The sequence below is a fragment of the Cotesia typhae genome, unplaced genomic scaffold, assembly GCF_013202065.1.
Source record: "Cotesia typhae breed Kobodo isofemale line unplaced genomic scaffold, CoteBio_Ctyphae scaffold_13, whole genome shotgun sequence".
In the NCBI taxonomy this organism is placed as follows: domain Eukaryota; kingdom Metazoa; phylum Arthropoda; class Insecta; order Hymenoptera; family Braconidae; genus Cotesia; species Cotesia typhae.
In genome coordinates this window covers 783,023-803,616 of record NW_027423774.1, presented here as the reverse complement: position 1 = coordinate 803,616, position 20,594 = coordinate 783,023, and the positions used below count along the sequence as shown (strand labels likewise).

Below are 20,594 nucleotides of genomic sequence, written 5' to 3'. Positions count from 1 at the left end.
AAGTTTTCTATATCAACGCATTGTTGCTGAAAAAATTATAATGCAGTTAATATTACTTATTTATTAATTAATGAAGCTAAATTAATTTTTGTAGATAGTTATTTGTGTTTTTTTATTTAATTATTATTGGTGACTTAATTGTAATTTATAATGGATCAGGCGCCATCAGGTAAAATTAATATTTTTAACCGGTCTCTTACAGTTTTATCTGACATTTATCTGTTTTTGAGAAATAAAAATAAATGTAGATAAATAATATCAGAAAAATAAAACAAGCAATATTCATTACATTAGAATTAATTTATTTAAAATGAGTTAACTCTAGTTTTTGCTACGACTTTATTTTGTGAGGTTAAATAGTTTGTAACAATGCAATACTTGACATAAATAAAATGATGGTTGTTTTATTTATTTATTTCATTACAGATATAGAATTGCGCAATATAATCGACAAACTAGCTCAATTCGTTGCTAGAAATGGACCCGAGTTTGAGCAGATGACAAAAAATAAACAGAAGGATAATCCAAAGTTTAGTTTCCTTTTTGGAGGGGAATACTTCAATTATTATCAGTATAAAGTGACTACTGAGCAAGCCAGTAAGTTTACTCTTTTAAATATTTAATTACTTTTATTATCTTTACACTTACTTCGTATTTATTATTATCATTTACATTCACGGGTATTTTTTATTTGACTTTGGCCATGAAAAATTTTTAAAATTATAAAATTGACATTATAATAATAATAATAACAAATAAATTTGCTCCAAAAAATTATTTTTAAAAAATTGTATTTTTAGTTTTTTAAAATTTCCAAATGTCAATTTTTTTTATTTTATAAATTTTTTTTGCCATAATGTATTTGTTACAATAATTTTCATTTATTAATATTACTATTAATATAATTTTATTATTATTAATAAGCTGAAAATTCTTTATTAAAATGTATAATAGTAAAATCCTTAAATTAATACTATTTAAAAAAATTTTTTTCTCACCTAATTTAAATGTACAAAAAATAATTAACATCTAAATTTAGTGAAGATTATTATACTGCATCATTTACAGGCTACAATCGTCGTGTCAATAAAATAAGTTGTAGAAAAAAAAAAAAAAAAAAACTAAAACCAAAAAGAAATAAAAAATAATTCACCAAATATTCGTTTACAGTTTTAAAACAAAAAGGAATAAACCCAATGCAAAATGCAGACCCACGTTTAAACGTTTCGCAGCAACAACAAACACCGGTAGCTGCCGCACCAATGAATAACATGAATCTTACGCCGTGTTTAAGCACCCAGAACAATCCGTTAAACCAAGTGGTTGGGATCGAAGCAGTTGGAAATTCCGGCTCAGTTTTGCCCGGTGTTCCTGGATCACTGGCCGTTCCTAGCAATGCCGTACCACCAGGAATAGGATCCGTTTCTAACGTAATCGGAGCCGTGAATCAACCAATTGGTGGCTCGGGACAAAATGTAAATATCAATGGACCAACAGGATGGCTACAAAATGAACTAGCGAATCTCCAATCACAGCAATCGGCTCTTCAAGAGCAAGTTATACAGTCCGAACAGAATTTAGCTGCTCAACATGCTTCTCTCATGAGAGATCAACAGGGCAGAGTGGAGGATGCTATCAGGCAAGCACAAGAAACAGCTTTTCAAAATAATGCTCAAAGCACCAATACTGATTTGGCGGCATTCGATACTGTTCTCCAACCAATCATCGACAGTTGTACTAAAGACAGTATTAGTGCGGGAAAAGCTTGGATACTTCAACACAGTCTTACTGCTCAGAGCAACGAAGTAATTGCTGAGTATTTACTAAAAAAGTATGTTTTAAATTGAAATTTTTTATCTTTGAAAAATTAGAATTTTATTAAATTTATTTATTTATTTCAGAGTAATTCAAGGAGCGACGTTTAACCAAAAACTTCACATTATCTACTTGGTAAATGACGTGTTACACCATTGGTAAGTTAGAGCATGTAAATATTATTGAAAGGAAATCTAAGTTAATTTAATTCTTCAGCGCGAGAAAAAAGTCAATGGATCTTCGACAAGCGATGGAAAACGTTGTTGTTCCGATGTTTTGCAATACCTCACTAGCTGCAACCAGCGATCAACTGACTAAACTTAACAAACTTCTCAGCTTGTGGGAGTCCAAAAATAATTACTTTGACGAGAATATTGTTGAAAAGTTGAAACAACCCAGTCACTCATGGTCAGATTACCAGGCCAGTCTTGTTGCGCAGTTTGCAAGTGCAATCACTCCAATAACTACTTCTACCAAACAAACCTTTGATAATTATCAAGCTCAGCATCAGGCATTTGTAAATCACGCGATGAGACAAATTTCAACTATTGAACAACAAAAAATAAATATTAATCAGCAATTGAAAGCTCCAGCTCCACCACCATCTGCAATTGTAAGTATGATATAAAATATCTATTCAGTTATAAATTTTTTACCAAGTTTAAAAAATAATTTCAATTTCAAGTTTTATTATTACCATTTTTAATTTTTTTAGGTTCCAAATCAACAAAATCTCAATATCCCACCAACACACAGTGGACCTCCGGCACCAGCTATAGCTGGTGATTTAAATTTCTCTCAGCCTCCTCCCGGTTGGGGTGTTACGTCAACATCTGAGCCGCCACCATTCACTACAGTACCTTTACCAGATTTTTCTAAACCACCACCAGGATTTGGACCGCCACCTGTTATGCATGAGTCTTCCATCGAAGATCTTATGCCTAGCATGCCTTACTTTGAGCTTCCAGCCGGGCTGATGGTACCTCTGATCAAGCTAGAAGACGGTGAATACAGACCGCTAGATCCCGAAGCTATAAGATTGCCACCTCCAACTCCTCCAAGCGAACGTTTAGTTGCTGCCGTTGAAGCGTTTTACGCGCCGCCTAACCATGATTCTCCCAGAGATAGGTACATAAATTGTTATATTTATTTTTTATTGACTTAATAAATTAAATATCAAATATTTTTTTTTAACAGTGATGGATGGGAAAAATTAGGACTGTACGAATATTATAAGGCTAAAAATGCAGCTCGTAAACGAAAAGAAGAAGATATTCAATCCGGATTGAGAATAAAATCGAGATCGCCGTCGCCGATCTCAAGACCTCGATCAAAAAGTCCTAGCCCGCCAAAGAAACGCTACAAGAGTAAATCACGCAGTAGGTCACGGTCTAGATCACGAGGAAGAAGTAGATCAAAAACACCTCCAACAAATAATCATCGTCGGAATAATCGTAATAATAATAGTAGTAACAACAATAATAATATTAGTACTAATAATAATAGTAATAGTAATAATGCCCATGGTATTATTATTCATAATAATCGAAATCGACGCCGAAGAAATAGCAATAAAGAACGAAGTCCTGACAGAAGAAATGATAGATTAGATCGTAGTCCTACACCTCCGAGTTTCCTGTAAGTATTTTATCTAAATAATAATTTAAGGAGGTCCTTTCGCTCCAGTTGAGATTTTTACATTATTTGTTACTATATTTACAATTATAATTTTAGTGGCTCCACATACAGTAAACCTCCACTAGAGTCGTCTTTAGATGAAAGTAATAAAGGACATCAGTTGATGAAAAAAATGGGCTGGAGTGGTGCCGGCCTAGGAGCGAATGAACAAGGCATTGAAGCTCCCATATCTGGAGGAGAAATCAGGGATAAAAATGATCAGTACAAAGGGGTCGGTATTAATTTAAATGATCCTTACGAGAACTTCCGAAAAAGCAAAGGACAAGCTTTTATCACGCGAATGAAGGCTCGAGCGGAAGAACGCGCTGAAGAACGAGGAGATCGAGATTAATTGTTATTTTTTTTTTTTTTTTATTTCTAATTTTATTAATAATTATCTGCTTGCAGTTCTTATAATTCTTGCATTCCTACATTAATATTATATCAATTGAATTTGATTGTTATTAAGAATTCTTGGATTGCTGAAATTGAATTTTATTTCAAATTAATTGCCATTGTAAATATTATGGCATATTATATCTGATTTATGAAACAGTAGTTTAATAAATTTTTGAACTTACAATAATAAAATTTTCTTCTTTTAAATACATTCTTTATTATATTAAGAAAGGTATATTTAATAATAAGTTTATTTAAATTTGTTTTCCTTCTCGTTTCTTAATAAATGCTTGTTAATAATTTTAAACAAATCGTTCTATAGTTAAGTAAATTCTTATTAAACAAGAGAAAAAATTAATTCATAGTTGATAATTAATAATAGCTTATGAGTAAATATACGACACCAATGATGCATTTAGTGTTACCAATCTTGCCTTCTTGAACTCTTGGACGATAAACAAATTGAATCTAGAAAAAACCAGTTTTAATAGAATCAAAAGTCATAAACAATAATAAATCGTACAATAAATGTAACAGCTTAATAAATAATTTTTCAACAATTATTATCATTTTTTTTTTTTTTTTCGCTATTTATTCGTGCCCTCGATTGCGGTGTAGGTGTACTGACTTTATTTTTTAAACTCAAGTCTCATTGTTTATGGCAAATATTTTTAAAATTATAGATTGCATTAAAAAATTGCTAAAAAATATAGGATCTTTTATTAAATGTAAAATATATTAAAAAATCGTTGTAATAGGAAAATTGTTCTGTAAAAATAAATTCCTAGACAGAGTTTTTAACTTTATGAGTTTAAATAAAATGAATTTAAATAAAAATATAAAATTACTGAATCAACTTGTATTATTCTGCTCGGCAAAATTGGCAAAACTTTCAATAGTATAATAAATTTGCTTCATGATACATACTATGCTACACGTGTTGAGAAGGGTAAATCATGTATAAACGCGTGACTTGGCGGCCAAGACATACCCTTCTCTTTGTCACGTGGAATGTAACGCGGTCGTTTTTCTCATTTTTTTTTCTCTCTGTTTCTTTACAAACATTACGTCGATGTAATATATTATTTGAATCATTCTTTTACGCTTCTTTATTTACCGCTTATTACTTAAGAATGTGATTGCTTTTTTACGCGAAAAAAAAAAAAAAAAAAAATCAATTTGAAACACTTGCGTTATAACGAGATACCGACAAATTGGTAAGTCTTGTGAAGAAATGAATTTTAAAATCAAATGTTTCATGTTAAATATTGATTACGTGCACAATGAGAGTAGTAATAATTTATTGACATTTCGTTGAGTAAAATAAAAGTGAAAAAATTTATTTTTAAAAAGATAATTTTGATTGAGAAAGAATAAAAAACTGAAGATTTGAAAAGAATTACATTGTAAAATTTAAATTTTACATTTAAAACTATGAAAATTAACATTCAAAGTTTAAAATTCAAAAATATTACTTTGAACTGCAATTTTTTAAGTTTAAAATCCAACGGGACACTTTTTACTATTTATAATGTAATAATTTTTCAAGTTTTCTTTTTTCCGTCTACCATTATACGAAGTTGAAATTAAAATCGATTAGGTATAATTCACCAGTTAAGTGTATAAATTGGCTATAACTTCAGCAGACACATTTAGAATATATCAACCTCTGAATATAAAAAGTTAGAGTGAGGAAATATACAATTAAAAGTGAACGCTCCAATTTCTTGAAGGCCAAGACATCCGATTATAGAAACTTGTAAAGTGAGATTTCATTGTAATAACTGTCTTGAGGAATACATAAAAACAAAGATAGTCATCTAATAATCTGTTAACCATTTGGTTAAGTCAATAAAATATTTTTTCTAGTGGTTTAGTTAGTCAATAGCGTTTTGTCAATTTATTTTATATCAATAACAAGTTATTTTACTGTCTACGATGCTTTTTTCACCAGTTTTCAACGCTAAAAAAAATTAAACTAGATTTACAACATTTAAATATTAAGTATTTATGATTTTTATTTGCATTTAATTATAATTATTTAAATTTATAAATGACATATGATCAATGATTACAGTTGCGATAATTCTATTTACATGCATTTTAGTATCTAAATACACATAAAAGATTTAAAATATTTTTTTTATCTATAAATATTAAATATTAGATTTATAATCAATAATAATAAAAGAAATATTTAGAAATAATTACCAATACATGCAAAATAAATATATACATAAAATTACTCATTTAATTATAAACCTGTAGGATCAATAATAAATATAAATTAAATCGCGTATTGTAAATGTAATTGTGACTATTTTAAAAAAACATTCAGACGTTTATATTTCCGGTAATTAATTCTGCTAAAAGTAATGTGATGCCAACTAAAATTTTTGGCGTATAAATTAAATAACTTTAGAAATTTTTAGATTTAGATTTGTTATTTTTTTTTTTAGTTAAATTTGAATAGAAAATTAATTAAACTACATAATTTTAATTGAAAGAATTAAAATACATTTTTTTTTGTATCCATAAATAATTGGAAGAAAATTTACGCGCGAACAGCAAATAAAATAATTTGTCGATGATCAAATAGGGTATTGAGCCGTAATTAGCGCTATCAAGATCTGAAAGTTACATAGTAGAGTATTCAACCTTTTAAAGAATTTGATTGATCAATCAATCATCTATCTATTTTATCTCAGTCGCATAAACATTATTAACTAATAAATTTTCTTCTTTTTTCATGCAAAAAGTAAGAGTTTTGTCACATGCCTTTAATTTTTAATTATTTAATATATAATTAATTATTCATAAATAGTATTACATAAGTGAAAGGCAGGTGTCATCTGGCGAAATAAATATAAGTAACTTTAGATAATTGAATAAATTTTCTCTGTAAAAAGAGATAAAAGTCAAATTAATTGAAAAAAATATAAACTATAATTATTTTGTCACTTTTGTGAGAAAGATCTTCAAAAAATGATCAATTGCAGTTGACATAAGAATTTTTTTAAAATAAACAACAATTTAATTTTTTTAATTTTGTAATTTTCCACAGACGTGCGGGCATTGCGCTCGTAATTTGCATAAATGACGGAAGGTCAAAATATATATTTATTTATACGATGTTTACAAAGTTGCATGCATTTTGAATTATTTTAGGGTACAATATACCCAATCTCTATTTATGAAATTTTTATAAAATCATAGACTTAAAAATTGCAATTAATGATTTAAATAGAAAATAAAATTCTAACGTCAAGACATTTAATTAATTATTGTTCACATTTTCTTTTATCCCAATGCTTATAAAGGGAATAGAAATTTATTATCTTCATTTTGACAAAAAGACAAAAAATACAATCTCTAAAATAAAATCATTGAATTAGAGTTGTGTAAAAATTGTACCGAATATAAAACTAAATAAAGATGAAGATATTAAAAGAACTATTTTTATCGGCGTCGGACAGAAAATAATTTGTTCAGCTTAAACTTCGCACACGTGTACGGATCTTCACACGTCCGCATATTGACAAATTTATTTACGTATTCAGATTATAAATAATATCATAAAAATACACTAATAACAGTATAAGACATCATTTTTAATCACAATTACAATCGATAATTCTTATTACAAAACATTCAAATTTAATTGACTCAATACTGAGCAATAAATAAATTTTAAAAAATATTTTCAATAAAAAAATTGCAGTTAATTAAAAAAAATTTTTTCATCAAGTAAAAATTTGAATTGTTAATAATTTTATTATCAATTATTTTTTTTTTATAATTAATTTACATAATTTTACTTTTATAACGCTTCGAGTTAAATAAAATCATAAGCTATAAATTATTTGATATTTTACATAAGAAAAAAATATAAAACGAGTAAAAAGAGCAAAGTTTAGTGTATTCTAAAGAAGAAATATTTGCGAGGAAAAAAAAAAAAATTAATTAACAAAAAAATATTAAAATATGGAGAAAAATTTTGCATTTACTTCGTTACAATGTCAAGTTATATTATGAGAGAACCTATCGAGAGGTACAGTACGGAGTAAATTAATCTAGCGGGGAAAAGAAATTGGTTACGGTGTAAGCGCGTGACAACACACGTGACTTGGAGCACACATTGCTCGCGTGACCGAACTGATGACGTCACCTGCACGTGTCACGTAGCGTGGTTGTGTGAAGTTGCGATGCCGCCACCCCGAGTACCTCCCAGTACCGTCTCAAGTTTATTAGAAAGTTTGCCGATTCTCCTCCATATAATATTCAGCATGTATTATTTATTTTGCTAATTTTAATTTCAATTTTAATAATTATAAATATTTAATAAAATTTCAAAAAAAAATTTTTTTATTTTTTTTTTTTTTTTTTTTTCATAGAATAATAATTTACCTGCGTAAAAATAAGTTTACTTTATTTATAAATCGATGATATTAAAATTAATATTTTGTTATTGTCATCGTCAAGGCACTGATAAAACATTATCAATTATCACGAATTTTTTTTAATTATAATAAGTAATAATAAATTGTTATTTTCCCGAAGATATACATTTTTAATTTATTTATTATTTAAAAACTTAATTATAATTAATTACGGACATATGGCCGATTGTAATTAATTGTTATTAATTATTTACTTATCCATGCAAGTAAAATGAGAAGAATATTGTTAAAATCGATTTCGCTTGGCTTTTAAACCGTGAAATTATTTTATAATCAATTTATCTTTTCTTCGTAACTGATAATACGATAACATGACGCACCAGTACCTTGTACATATTATACGCGCATCATTATGCCAAGTGCAATATTTTCCTCGAAATAACTTCAATGTTTAATTATAAAATAAAATTAAATAAAATAAGCTTTTAAGTGTGAGTTTTAAACTTTGCCTGAATTAATAAAGTCTCTGATTAAACTTACACAGTGTTGATATTGGAGGTTGATTAATTAATAATTGTTTTTGCATTTTTGTAAACTCGGTGGGTTATTTAATCATCATAAAGACTGGAAAAATTTTAATTAAATCATTTTATGACCAAAAGTAAGAAACATTCATAACATTTTTTAATTAATACGTATGGAAATTTTTTACTGTTTTTATTACGTAGGCATGGATGTTATATCTTTGATTTGTTTATTTGTCGGATGTCTAGTAACTCGCGTGTCATATAAAATTATATAAAGTAATTATAGATTTTTTTTTTTTTTTTTTTTTTTATAAAACTAATTCCAAAAATTATTTTGATTTTAATAACTTTTTATCCATCAAAATTATGTTATCTTTTTAAATCTTTTAAAAATATTTTTTGAGATTAAAAGTAGACATTTATAAATTTATTTATTTACTTCTGGATATAAATTCTATAGAGTTACATTACACCTGTGCATAAAAACTAGAAAAAATACAAAATATAAAAAAAAAAATTTTTTTACAAAAATTACACATGTGAAATTTTTTAATAATTTAATTGCAAAAAAATAAAAAAAAAAAAAATTTGAATATCTGTGATACTTTGTGATACTGAAATTGCAAGACATCTAATAATTTTCCGCATTTTTTTATCAAAAAAATTATAGGAAGAAAATTTTATTTAAAAATTTCATCTTTAGATTTTTATAAATAATTTTCTATACCGAGTTTATTTTTAAATAAAAATCTAAAAATTTTCAAGTTTCTCCTAACTTAAGCTTCATTCAACTTCAGTGTTATCTATTTAATCATATCTAAGGTGTAGAATCCAACCATAAATTACTAACAATTCAAATTTCCAATAAATTGGTAAATTTTTCTTCTTTTAATATTTACAAAATTTTGAAATTTTTTATAAAATTATTTTTAAAAAATTAAAAACTCAGCAATCTCCTAATTTGACACGAGCAATTATAAGAAAAAGGTTTGATTGTGGCATAACAACGTGTCGGGCCGTACCTGCGTTAGTCAGTAATTGTTCCCACCACGTAACTCTACATGTCTACACTACATCGTGAAGATCGTAGAACGACCACACGTTTTATACGTGTATTGCAACCTGCCGGGCAACGACACGCGTACCAAACGAATTAATCGGGGTCGCCCTTATTAGTTTAATTGAACCGTCTTATTTGAATTTTAAACAAACTTGACAAGTTTTCTTCCTCAATTACTGTCATCGTGATTGTACGGAGTCTAAAACCAAAACATTAATAATAATTGTTATTTCTTCATAAAAATACAAAAAAAAAAAAATTAAAAATATCTTTATATTTATAAATAAAACATAAGTAAACTTAGACGGTCTGTTGATGCATGTTTCACCTACGCATTCGCAGATCACCTGACAATTGTGAATAGTGAGGAATTTTGAGGTGTCAATGGCCGTATCGTGGATCTCAACTCGAAGGCTTCCTCCCACTGCCTCCTGCTGATGATCACGTGGAAGGGCGTGTGGTTGATGCAAGAGTAACACGCGAGAACAGAAGCACAAGTCTGAGAAAAAGAGATAGACTGTTTGGTTGAGATTTTACTCCGAAGAGACACAAGACATCTCACTCGCGTAAAACATCAATAAATATTTTATCTGGTGTGTGAAAAAATTTTCCATCAGTGACAGTGATATTTTTTTATTTTTTTTAAATTTATTCCAGCTTTTATTTTTAAACTAGTCAAATTTGCAACAAAAACAATTAAAACTCCAAGTTTTCCCGGATAAATTAAAACTTGTTAATATTAGACTAAATAATTTATTATTTAAATTCTAAAATACCTGAGTGTAAATCACTGAAATTGTGTTGTAACACATAGTTTTGTTTTTTATTGTCAATGCTTAAATTTTATTTGTTAACATTCTTGTTATGTACAAACTGAAGCTTGTAACATGAGCTTGACACAAATCGTACTTGTTACGTGGTGGTTGACACGCTATTGCATATAAGTTATAAATTTTAAGTTGTAAGATACAACCAAAGACGATTAAAAGAGTTCTTCATTTCTTCAACCGATAATACAAATAGTGTTTCGCGTGTTACATTTCTCGGCTCAAAAATTTAAATTAAATTTTATTAGTCAAAATGATGGATACTCAAAATTACTGGGATGAAAGCTCCACGCACTCCATGCAGGTGAAATACGAAAGGTGAATAAATTATGATTTTATTTTTTTATTCTACATTAATTTTATTTCAGGAAAAATTCTCAATAGTTTGAATTTAAAATAAAAAATTACTAACAGGTAAATTTTTTTGGCAGGTGAAAATTAGTTTTAAGGTCACCGCTTACGATCACTCTCTCTCTCTCTCTCTCTCTCTCTCTCTCTCTCTCTTGAGTTGTCCTTCGGTACAGTGAATAATAAATAATGTAGATTACAATGTTCGGTGTTTGACCTTGTGGAATTTACTGAGTTGTGAAATTTTTGTGGTAAAAATTTTGTTTTGAGAAAATTAAGTTTTGTTTTGGAAAAATTAAGCCTTTTGCTCTAAAAAAATTTTGTTCTTGATAGAAATAAATTTTTTTGCCTTGAGAAAATTTCTCTCTTGCTCCAAAAAATTAAATCGTATTTAGAACATTAGTTTTGAAATATCAATTAATTTTCAGTAGTGACCTAAGCAAGTTAAGAATTATTCATCGAATCTCTTGTAATTTTAAATTGAAAAATAATCATAAAATCAAATTATCATAAAAAACAGCGAGAGAAATAGTTGTGTTGTCAATGATTTCATTAAAATCACGAGCACGATTTCTCGTTGTATATGTTTATTGTCACAGACAAATATATCATGCTAGCCATTGACACGTTTATTTTGTGTTTACCTTGTAATTTTTTTTTTTTTTTTTTTTTTTTTTTTTCATAAAAATTTTGAACCAAAATGAACCAAAATTAAATAATTAAATTGTCAAAACAGCTTTTCATTTAGTAATGACTTTATTATAAACTATTTTAATTTTTTTATGAAGCTAAAAATTTCTTCGGTTAGCATCGACTGACATCCAAAAATTAATTATAATTTTTTTTTATGTTTGCCTGATAATGGAGTTATTGATTCTATGTTTCCATACACTTCGGTGCGCTAACATCAATAAACTGAAAGTGAATAAAATTTGCGATAGAATAGATCTAAATATATATCTGTAACATATTCGGTAACATTGTTTATGAAGTTCTGACGTAAGTACTGGGAACATAGACACTATACGTCATGGAAAATAACGATGCTACTATATATGTTATATATAGTCTACGACATTAGTTGTAAACTATTTATATTTACTTGTTAACGTGCATTTCACTTTTTTTACCATATAACATGCACATATAACATTTACTCATTTGTCGCATTAGTAAATGCATGTTTAAATACTGTTCTTTAATCTCTCAGGACTATAATCAATAAAATCTATTTATAAACACTTTGCAATACTTTTCCTGTACTCGATCAATTTTAAGGGAATAGTATTTTTTGAACTTACACGAGACGAGTTAAATTGTTTTAAATTTTTTTTTAGAGCACTGAAAAATATCAATAATCTTATGATTTGGATAATGTAGATCCATTAGTAGATTAAGTTAATTATAGTCAAACGTTAACGACTATTCTATGCATATATATTTACATCGATGAATGTTATGGAGTATAAGACACGCATGAGTAAATCGTGTGCAAGTTATACAGGAATCATATACAAGTCTCACTTGTATTTTTCAAGTCACGTTGATTGCCACGCGGTAATTTCTTACTCTTTACGTTCGATATTTTATTTGTACTTTTACCAAATTGGTTTTATTATTAATATTTCAATTACAAAAATTATTTCCAAATTAAGATTTCATATTTTTTAAAGCCTACTACTGATGTATATAAATGAATTAACTAATGTAATTAATATTATATGCAATTCGGAGTACTTCATTGAAAGATTTAGTGATCAATTATTGGATCTTCATAAGTTAAAGACTGTATAAATATAACAGAACAAAGTAATGAATGGCTTGATTCTGAAGATAGAAAAACTAAAAGTCAAAATTCTATATGCCAGGCATATTATGCCTATAAAAAATTAAATATATTATATGTATCCGAGGTGTACCCATTGTATACACATTGGGTACACGTTGGTATACACGTGAATTAACTATGAGTCAACAGACTTTTTATTTTAGCATATAAGTATAAGCTGGCACACGTGGATATTATCACGCTTTTGCTAATAAGAAATGTTTTGCACAACTTAGTTCAATGCTCATATACTCTAAATTTTCGCATGGAAATATATATGCGGCATCTATAATATATATGTTTGCAAAAAAAATATATGTCAACCTATATATCTTTTGCATAAATATTTTTCTAAGCTGATTGACCAAATAGGAATTCTTTTATAGATTATCTTAAGAATTAAACTATTTTGGATACATGTTTTTATTTTTTTCTGTTCAATATAAATCTCATACTAAAATTTAAAGAATTTAAGTTATTTAAATTTTTCAGACTGAATTTAAAACGGTATTTGTGCTCGGATAGAAAAATTTAATAATTACTAAAATCACCTCGAAGAAACTATCTATTATCTCGATAATTAAAATTATGGTTGGTCTGTAAAAAAAGTAATAACTTACATTATTACTTCTGAAAAGATGTAAAAGTAAAAGTGCATGAATATGAGGACGAGATGAATGTTGGGAGGAGAAACTATTGAAGGACGCATCTAATCGTTACTGATATTGTGTTTTTTTACATACAAGTAATAAAATATAGTGCACTAGATTCCTAAACTTCGATTTTTTTTTATCATAACAAATATTTAAAATTTAATTTTATTGTTATACTTGAATTCTCTCACATAATATTATCTTACATAAGTAAATCTTGTAATATATCGTTATCATTAATTTTATCTACTTGCACAATTTTTTTAATTAATTTCAAGTGGCCCCACTGGGCGATTGTCTTTCAGATAATTTTTAATGACTTATTATCACAAATATTTCTTATAATTCAAAAATATTATGTAGAAAAAAAACATGTTTTCCAGTAAAATAAAAAAATAGACATTAAGTTATTGGAAATGGCTCACCATATTGCTCACGAATATTAATAAGTAATAAAATTTATCACCATGAGTCAATAAGACAATTTTTCAAAATATTAAAAATCGTCTTATCTTTGAAGTAAAAATTTACGAAAATGTTTATATTTTAACGGCGAATTAACTTTTATTATTATTACTTTTTTGTTTTAGTAGCTTGGAGGGAAGATCATGTAAAGATGAAATATACCGTATGGGAATAGGCGCAGGATACTGCGAAGGAAATCTCAATTTTACTACAGCTTCTGAAGATGATGAAGTTTATACTAAAAAAAAAGTTTCAAGAGTAAGTAATTTTATTTTAACTATCTTTTATTGAAAAGCATGTTTCTTTTCTTTATTTTCTTTTTACAAAATAAAACATAGATGGTCATAAGAATAAGCAATAATATTTTAAGCAACATTTTTGCTAATTTAATTTAAATAAAATCTTATATTCTTATTATTTCAAAAGTTTCGACTAGATATATTACCATCTATATAATTTATAATTTATTAAAAAAATCTTACTTCAATAAGTAACTCTGCAATAATATCAATAAGAGTTTCGTGTTATATATTAATTATTCAATCGTTTCTTACTCTCATGATTTATCATTTTTTGTCAACACGATGTACGCATGTGTTTTGCGCATGATGCACAGACAAATACTAAGCAGTATTGAATGTTGGTCGTAGACGCAATAATTGCGTAAACACAAAATAAAAAAATGAGCCAATGTAGACTTATAGAAAAGAAAAAAAAAGTGAAAAAATATTCCTTTTTGTCGAAAAATTAATTTTGTGAGAATAATCATTAATAGGTACATCAATAATAAAAAAGACTAAGTAATTATAAAATAGCGAAACTTTAGTAATTAAAACAGAGCTATATGTGTATGATACATGTGTCAAGCAAGTTCATAAATCAACCGCAACGTGGCGCAAAGTCTGACTTTTTGTCCCGACTTAGATACTTGTTCCAGAGTTGTTAAAACCGATTTTAGAACGGAGGAAAGCATACTTACCTGGCGCAGAGGATACCGTGATCAATAAGGCGGTTCCTCCAGGACGAGGCTCTTCCATTGCACTACGGTTGAGCTGACCCCTGCGAATATCCCTAATGTGGATATCTCGGGCGTATTATTTTTGGTAGTCGGGACTGCGTTCGCGCTATCCCGGATAAAATATCACAAACTTAATTATTTTGGATAACCTAGGGCTTTATTATCAGTGGTGAGGTGTCCGGGATACTAATTGATATGTCTAGTTCAAAAATTTCTTTAACGACATAATTGTTCAATAACTCAGTAATTAATTAATTGTTCGTCGCACGTTAAATTTATCAACTCAATTAAAAATAAGAAAATAATTATCTTGCTGTCCGAAAAAATTTTGAGAAAATTAAATCTTCTTCATTAAAAAATTCGAATTTCTGTTGCAATAACAAAAAAAAATTTTTTTTTTTAATTTTAACTCGATTTTTTGGTACTATTAAAATTTTTTAGCTCCGAAAAATTTCAATATTTAATAAAATTTTTTAAATTTAATTATTTCATAAATAGTAATACAGCATCATTGAAAATAAACTTTTCAATATAAAAGTTACATTCATTTAATGTAAATGATAGCAAGATTAGAGTAAAAATAAAATCAATGATTGCTTCAAAACGTTAAATAAAAAAAAAATTACAATACTGCCAACTCATTATTATTCTAATAAAAAATAAATAAATTTTTTTTTTTTTAACTAGCAAAGGAATGAATAGTCTGATAATAATAAGTCTTTAATATTATTTAATTTATCTATAAAATAAATTTCTTAATTCGTAAGTATACTAAACATGATTTGTTTTTTATGACGAGGCCGATCACCTCTAGTAACCTAAGAATCACGTACACCAGACAAGATAGCGATAAAAAAAAATAATAATAAGTCTTGCTGTCAGAGTCAGGCCGTATGCAAGATCCGGTAAATCTCAGTTATCGTTTGAAAAACATGCAGGGGACCTCTGCTGTCATTTGCGGAGATAACCGGACCATAATGAGAATATTTATACTAAGCACAGAGTTCAAATATACTAGATATATCCAGTTTATTTGATATCATTCGACCCGGATTGCTGTTTCTCCTTGATAACATTACTTTTTATATTCATCAATCATTATTCTTGTAAGTTGTATCACGTGCCACTCGAGGAATAAGTAGAAAAAAACGTGATTTCTTAATTTTTTATCGTTTGCTTCATTATTTATAGTTATCTTTGTACCAGCGGTATTCCCAATAATATTTTTATTTTATTAATAATCAATTACGCAAATTAATAAATTTTAAGTGTAATAATATCTACTTAATTCGCTTTGACCCCTTTCGCTTTGAAGCACCTTCTGCACCAATATTTATACACAGTAAAAAATTTTGCGTCAAAAAATTTAGTGTTAAAAATTTTTGTGTTAAATTTTAACACTTTTACGTGTAAATTTAACATTTATTGTGTTAAATCAACACCAAAAAGTATCAAATATTTAACATAAAAATTTTTCACACTAAATTTTTCTACGCAAAATTTTTTTACTGTGTACATTTATATCTATGCTCTTAAAACTTGTTAAAATTATTACATATTGCATATAAATACGTTGTATTGTGTTTATCACGTTGTTTTAAATAGGCTGACATATATATGTTGTAAACGTGATGTATACATAAAAAATATTTAAATAATATTATTTGTTGGCAAATAGATAATTTAATTAAAATTATTTCTAGTTAAAACTAATTTATATTTCTCATTTATTTTGAACTTTCTACTTATCAGTTTTGAATTTTATTCGGGTCATTAAATTTTTAATAATAAAAAAAGATTAGTTTTAAAAATAATCAGGTCATATACATGTTTCAATAATCTTACAATTATTATCTATAATTATAATTATAAATTGAATTAAATAACTTAAAAATATAGTTATCATATATTGAAGTAAGAATTGAAAATGGGTTCATTGGTGTGTACTTGGATCCTCACGTGTTGTTTATATTATTGAGAGAAACATACACGTGATTAGATGATATAATTTACAGCGACATAAAGGGAGAAGAGGATTCAGCTTTGCTCACTGAATATTATATGAAAAAATTTATTTATTGTTGAGTAACGTTGAGCACCACTCTTAGCTATCCGATCATTCAAAACGACGTAACTCAGTATTGTGGTTGGTGCTTCAGTCTGAGTTGATATCTTGTCGAAGGTGGAACAATATGAAATTCACAAATATCATTACGAGATATTTTTGTTAGAAATAATACTATAAATATACGATATTATTTTTTGATTTTATAGTAAACTTTTTGTGACAGTGTACCGTTTTTTTTTTTTTTTTAATTAAAATTTTTAATTGTATGAAAATGGTAACGCATAGCATGGAAAAAATTTTGAAAATGCAGTATTACACCTCAACTCATCAAGTATCGTCGTTGAACCGAAAGAAACGTTGTTTAAATAAAGAGGTAATAACTGATTTGCGAAGAAGATATTATTATTGCATTTAATAAGTAGATAAAAAACTGTAACAACGGTTTCCATCAATAATAACAACGTTTTGACATAAAAAAGTGAATGACTGTCATTTCCGATGACGTTGATGGCATGCGACCTTTTTCGTGAAATGAATAACAATAACATTTATAATTAGAACCATGACTCTAGTTGTATTGAATTCATAAAATGAATATTATAAATTTTAATTATATTATTTTATTTTATTTTATTGATAAATAATTTAAGTGTTTGTTAATGTTTCAGCAAGACCCCATGTCGCATAGGATTATTGAGAAGCGAAGAAGAGACCGTATGAATAATTGTTTAGCTGATCTTAGTCGACTTATACCTACTGAGTACTTGAAAAAAGGCCGAGGGCGAGTTGAAAAAACTGAAATTATTGAAATGGCTATTCGACACATGAAATATCTTCAGGGCGCTCATCAAGGTAAATTATTTAATTCACACTTTTTTTAAATAAATTATCGGAGCAAAATAATAAATAAGAGAATTAGCAGTGATGCAAAATATTTGCTTAAACGTTGAAGAAAAAAATTATTCAGTTAAAAACAAAAAAATATTCAAAAACGTTGCTTTAGAAAAAATACTTATTAATAAAAAAATGTTATTTTATAGATACAAAACATCCTTCAGTAACGAACATTCATAACCACCAGGAAGATAGTGTTGACAGTGTTTCACATTCAGCATCTGGATCAATAGCCGCTGAACATTACAGAATGGGCTTTCAAGAATGTCTCAGCGAAGCTGTACATTTCCTCGTTGAAGGAGAAGGTTTTTTTGCAAGAGATTCTTTATGTGTACAATTAATCAACCATTTGCAACAGCATTGTGAAAAGATTGTTGCTACAAGTAAATATTTATTTCATAATTAAATCTATAAGATACAATTAAATACATCAAGTGAAAATTTAAAAATTTTTAATCAATCAATCAATCAATCAATCAATGAAGCTCTTAAAAATTATTTTCTTAGTTCAACAATTTTTCTCTTGATTAAAATTAATTTTTTTTTTTTTTAAGTATGCAATTAATTAAACAGTGATAATCTGACCATTAATAATAACAAATTTTTGCAGGTGATAGACTGGGATTTCCTCACCCAGAAATGCCAACACTAAACGACACTGGAGCTTCTAGTTTTGTTCACGCAAGTATTCCAACACTTAGTCCACCGACGAATCATTCGGATCGTGGTTCGAGCTCTGGAATCAGCTCACTCAGTGATTCCGAGCGTCCTCAACCGATAATTCCTCCACCTACAATGGCCAGCGACGATAGCAATCACAGCAGTCATTCAAACAACGCATCCTCATCAGTTCCCAGGCCGTCGAATTATAAATTCAAAAGTTCAATTAAACAAAGATTCTCCGCGGAAAGGATAAAATCATCGCCATTAGCCCCTTCAGAAAAGTCACACGGCGTACCAATATTCGCTCTACACGAAGGGGGTGCTTTTTATATTCCGCTAACAATAGATTCCGGTTTTATTAGGCCTCAAATGTCTTATATAACGGATACTGGACCTGACATCGTGCTTCATCCTGTAACGATATCTGTTAACTTCAACCAAGCATCCAATCCGGCGTGGTCACCTCAATACAGTCCAAGACATCAAGATCATTTGTAATAATTACAATTAAAATAACTCATAGCTTTACAGAATACTCTAAAATAACTTCCAATGTCAAGTGATATAAGCAGATATATTTTTTTAAGTGATTGCGCAATTATACATTAATAAATCATCAAACCTTATTTTATATATACACAATAAGCATTTATCTATTTTGTAATAAATAACGTATTGATTATATATTATATAATATTATACATTTTATTATGTTAGATTTGGTTTTATGTAAATTTCGTATTATTTTTAAATTGTCAATGTTTATCGATCGACCCTTCGAATATTTACCGTTTATCCTTTACCACTTAGCTTACTTTTAAGATGAGGTATTTTAATATTAGTTATTAATTTGTTAATTTCACTAAAAAATTATATAAAATTTATTTTTTATGCTTTTGAATCATATTTCATAATTAAATCTTTCAATTTGTTGAAAAAATAGTTTAATAAAAAAAAATATGCTCAAAGTCAAAAAAAAAAAAATAATTTAATAAAGCTTTTCTTATTAAAAAAAAAAAAAAAAAAAAAAAAAAAAAAAAAAAAAAAGTTAGTAAAAGTCTATTTAATTATAATGTTATAAATAAGTTTGAATTACTATGTAATTATGTGTGTGAAATAATGTAAATACAATTGTAGAAAGTAATATAAATTGTTTTATAGAATTTTATGTTTCTTGTTTAATTTTTTTTAATTAAAAAAATACTTTTGAAATTATGGATATTTTTAGTAACGAATCTTCTACCAAGAAATTTTCATAAATGTTTCATAAATCTTCAAATAAAAATGTTTTTGAACATGAAAATGTTCGATTAGTAATTAATTGTACAATTATTGGAGTTTATCTTGTAAAAAATTATTAAAGGTGCTTGAGAGAGAAGTTGAATATTTTGCGTATTTAATTACTTACTAAAGCTAAATATAAATATATATGAACTGATATAAATATATTTTATTTTTATTACCTGCTTAATATAATGTACCATAAATATATGTGTAATTTTTTTATAATTTTTTTTTAACAAATAAATTTCTTCCAAAAAATTATTTTAAAAAAATTGCATTTATAATTTTTTAAAATTTCTAAATGTCAATTTTTTTTTGCAATAATTTATTTGTTACAAAAATTCTTAAAATTATCAACTATCAGCTATATTAATTTTCATAAATAATTTTGACAATATTATGCAAAATATTTTGATATCGCTAACTTTAATATCGCAAGAATTTAATTTGCGCGCGCAAGCGCGCGCCTCATATTTATTGTCATGATATATTTAATGTAGTTTGTGTATTTACTTTCAACCAATCAGAATGAGAATAATTATTTTCGACCAATCACATCACGAATAAATTGGTTTTACATATATTTCACTTCAATTTTACATTAAGGATTTTGAGATCGCCATTTTTTATTTGATTGTGAAAAGGAATGTATACTATGTGGCTTCCTG

The 20,594-nt window shown here is 27.2% G+C and overlaps 2 protein-coding genes and 1 non-coding gene across 6 annotated transcripts; all 3 read left to right on the top strand.

Moving 5' to 3' along the window:
* Positions 1-14: 14 nt before the first annotated feature.
* On the top strand, positions 15-4,454 carry Scaf6 (SR-related CTD associated factor 6). The gene is made up of 8 exons (XM_074253113.1): positions 15-169; positions 427-597; positions 1,171-1,831; positions 1,902-1,973; positions 2,032-2,428; positions 2,531-2,943; positions 3,013-3,453; positions 3,550-4,454. The coding sequence occupies exons 1-8, from the start codon at positions 151-153 to the stop codon at positions 3,842-3,844; spliced, it is 2,469 nt and encodes an 822-aa protein (XP_074109214.1). The 5' UTR covers positions 15-150; the 3' UTR covers positions 3,845-4,454.
* A 4,287-nt stretch (positions 4,455-8,741) lies between these two features.
* On the top strand, positions 8,742-19,358 carry Cwo (transcription factor cwo). 4 transcript variants are annotated; one of them, XM_074253115.1, is made up of 6 exons: positions 8,742-8,952; positions 10,221-11,023; positions 14,125-14,257; positions 17,754-17,937; positions 18,126-18,362; positions 18,590-19,358. In XM_074253115.1, the coding sequence occupies exons 2-6, from the start codon at positions 10,959-10,961 to the stop codon at positions 19,138-19,140; spliced, it is 1,170 nt and encodes a 389-aa protein (XP_074109216.1). In that variant the 5' UTR covers positions 8,742-8,952; positions 10,221-10,958; the 3' UTR covers positions 19,141-19,358. The 4 variants fall into 4 exon arrangements, with proteins under 4 accessions (XP_074109216.1, XP_074109217.1, XP_074109215.1 ...); XM_074253116.1 differs by lacking the exon at positions 8,742-8,952 and having other exon boundaries at positions 9,639-11,023; positions 14,128-14,257; XM_074253114.1 differs by lacking the exon at positions 8,742-8,952 and having other exon boundaries at positions 9,641-11,023.
* Positions 14,971-15,132, top strand: LOC141535564 (U1 spliceosomal RNA). The gene has a single exon (XR_012480616.1). It is a non-coding gene; the product is annotated as a U1 spliceosomal RNA (small nuclear RNA).
* Positions 19,359-20,594: the final 1,236 nt, after the last annotated feature.

Bases quoted from the DNA above. Each gene is read 5' to 3' on its own strand.
- Cwo (XM_074253115.1), top strand. From the start codon at position 10,959: ATGATGGATACTCAAAATTACTGGGATGAAAGCTCCACGCACTCCATG. The intron at 14,258-17,753 runs GTAAGTAATTTT...TTAATGTTTCAG, and splicing joins CTAAAAAAAAAGTTTCAAGA to CAAGACCCCATGTCGCATAG. The intron at 18,363-18,589 runs GTAAATATTTAT...AAATTTTTGCAG, and splicing joins TGAAAAGATTGTTGCTACAA to GTGATAGACTGGGATTTCCT.
- Scaf6 (XM_074253113.1), top strand. The intron at 598-1,170 runs GTAAGTTTACTC...ATTCGTTTACAG, and splicing joins AGTGACTACTGAGCAAGCCA to TTTTAAAACAAAAAGGAATA. The intron at 2,944-3,012 runs GTACATAAATTG...TTTTTTTAACAG, and splicing joins CATGATTCTCCCAGAGATAG to TGATGGATGGGAAAAATTAG.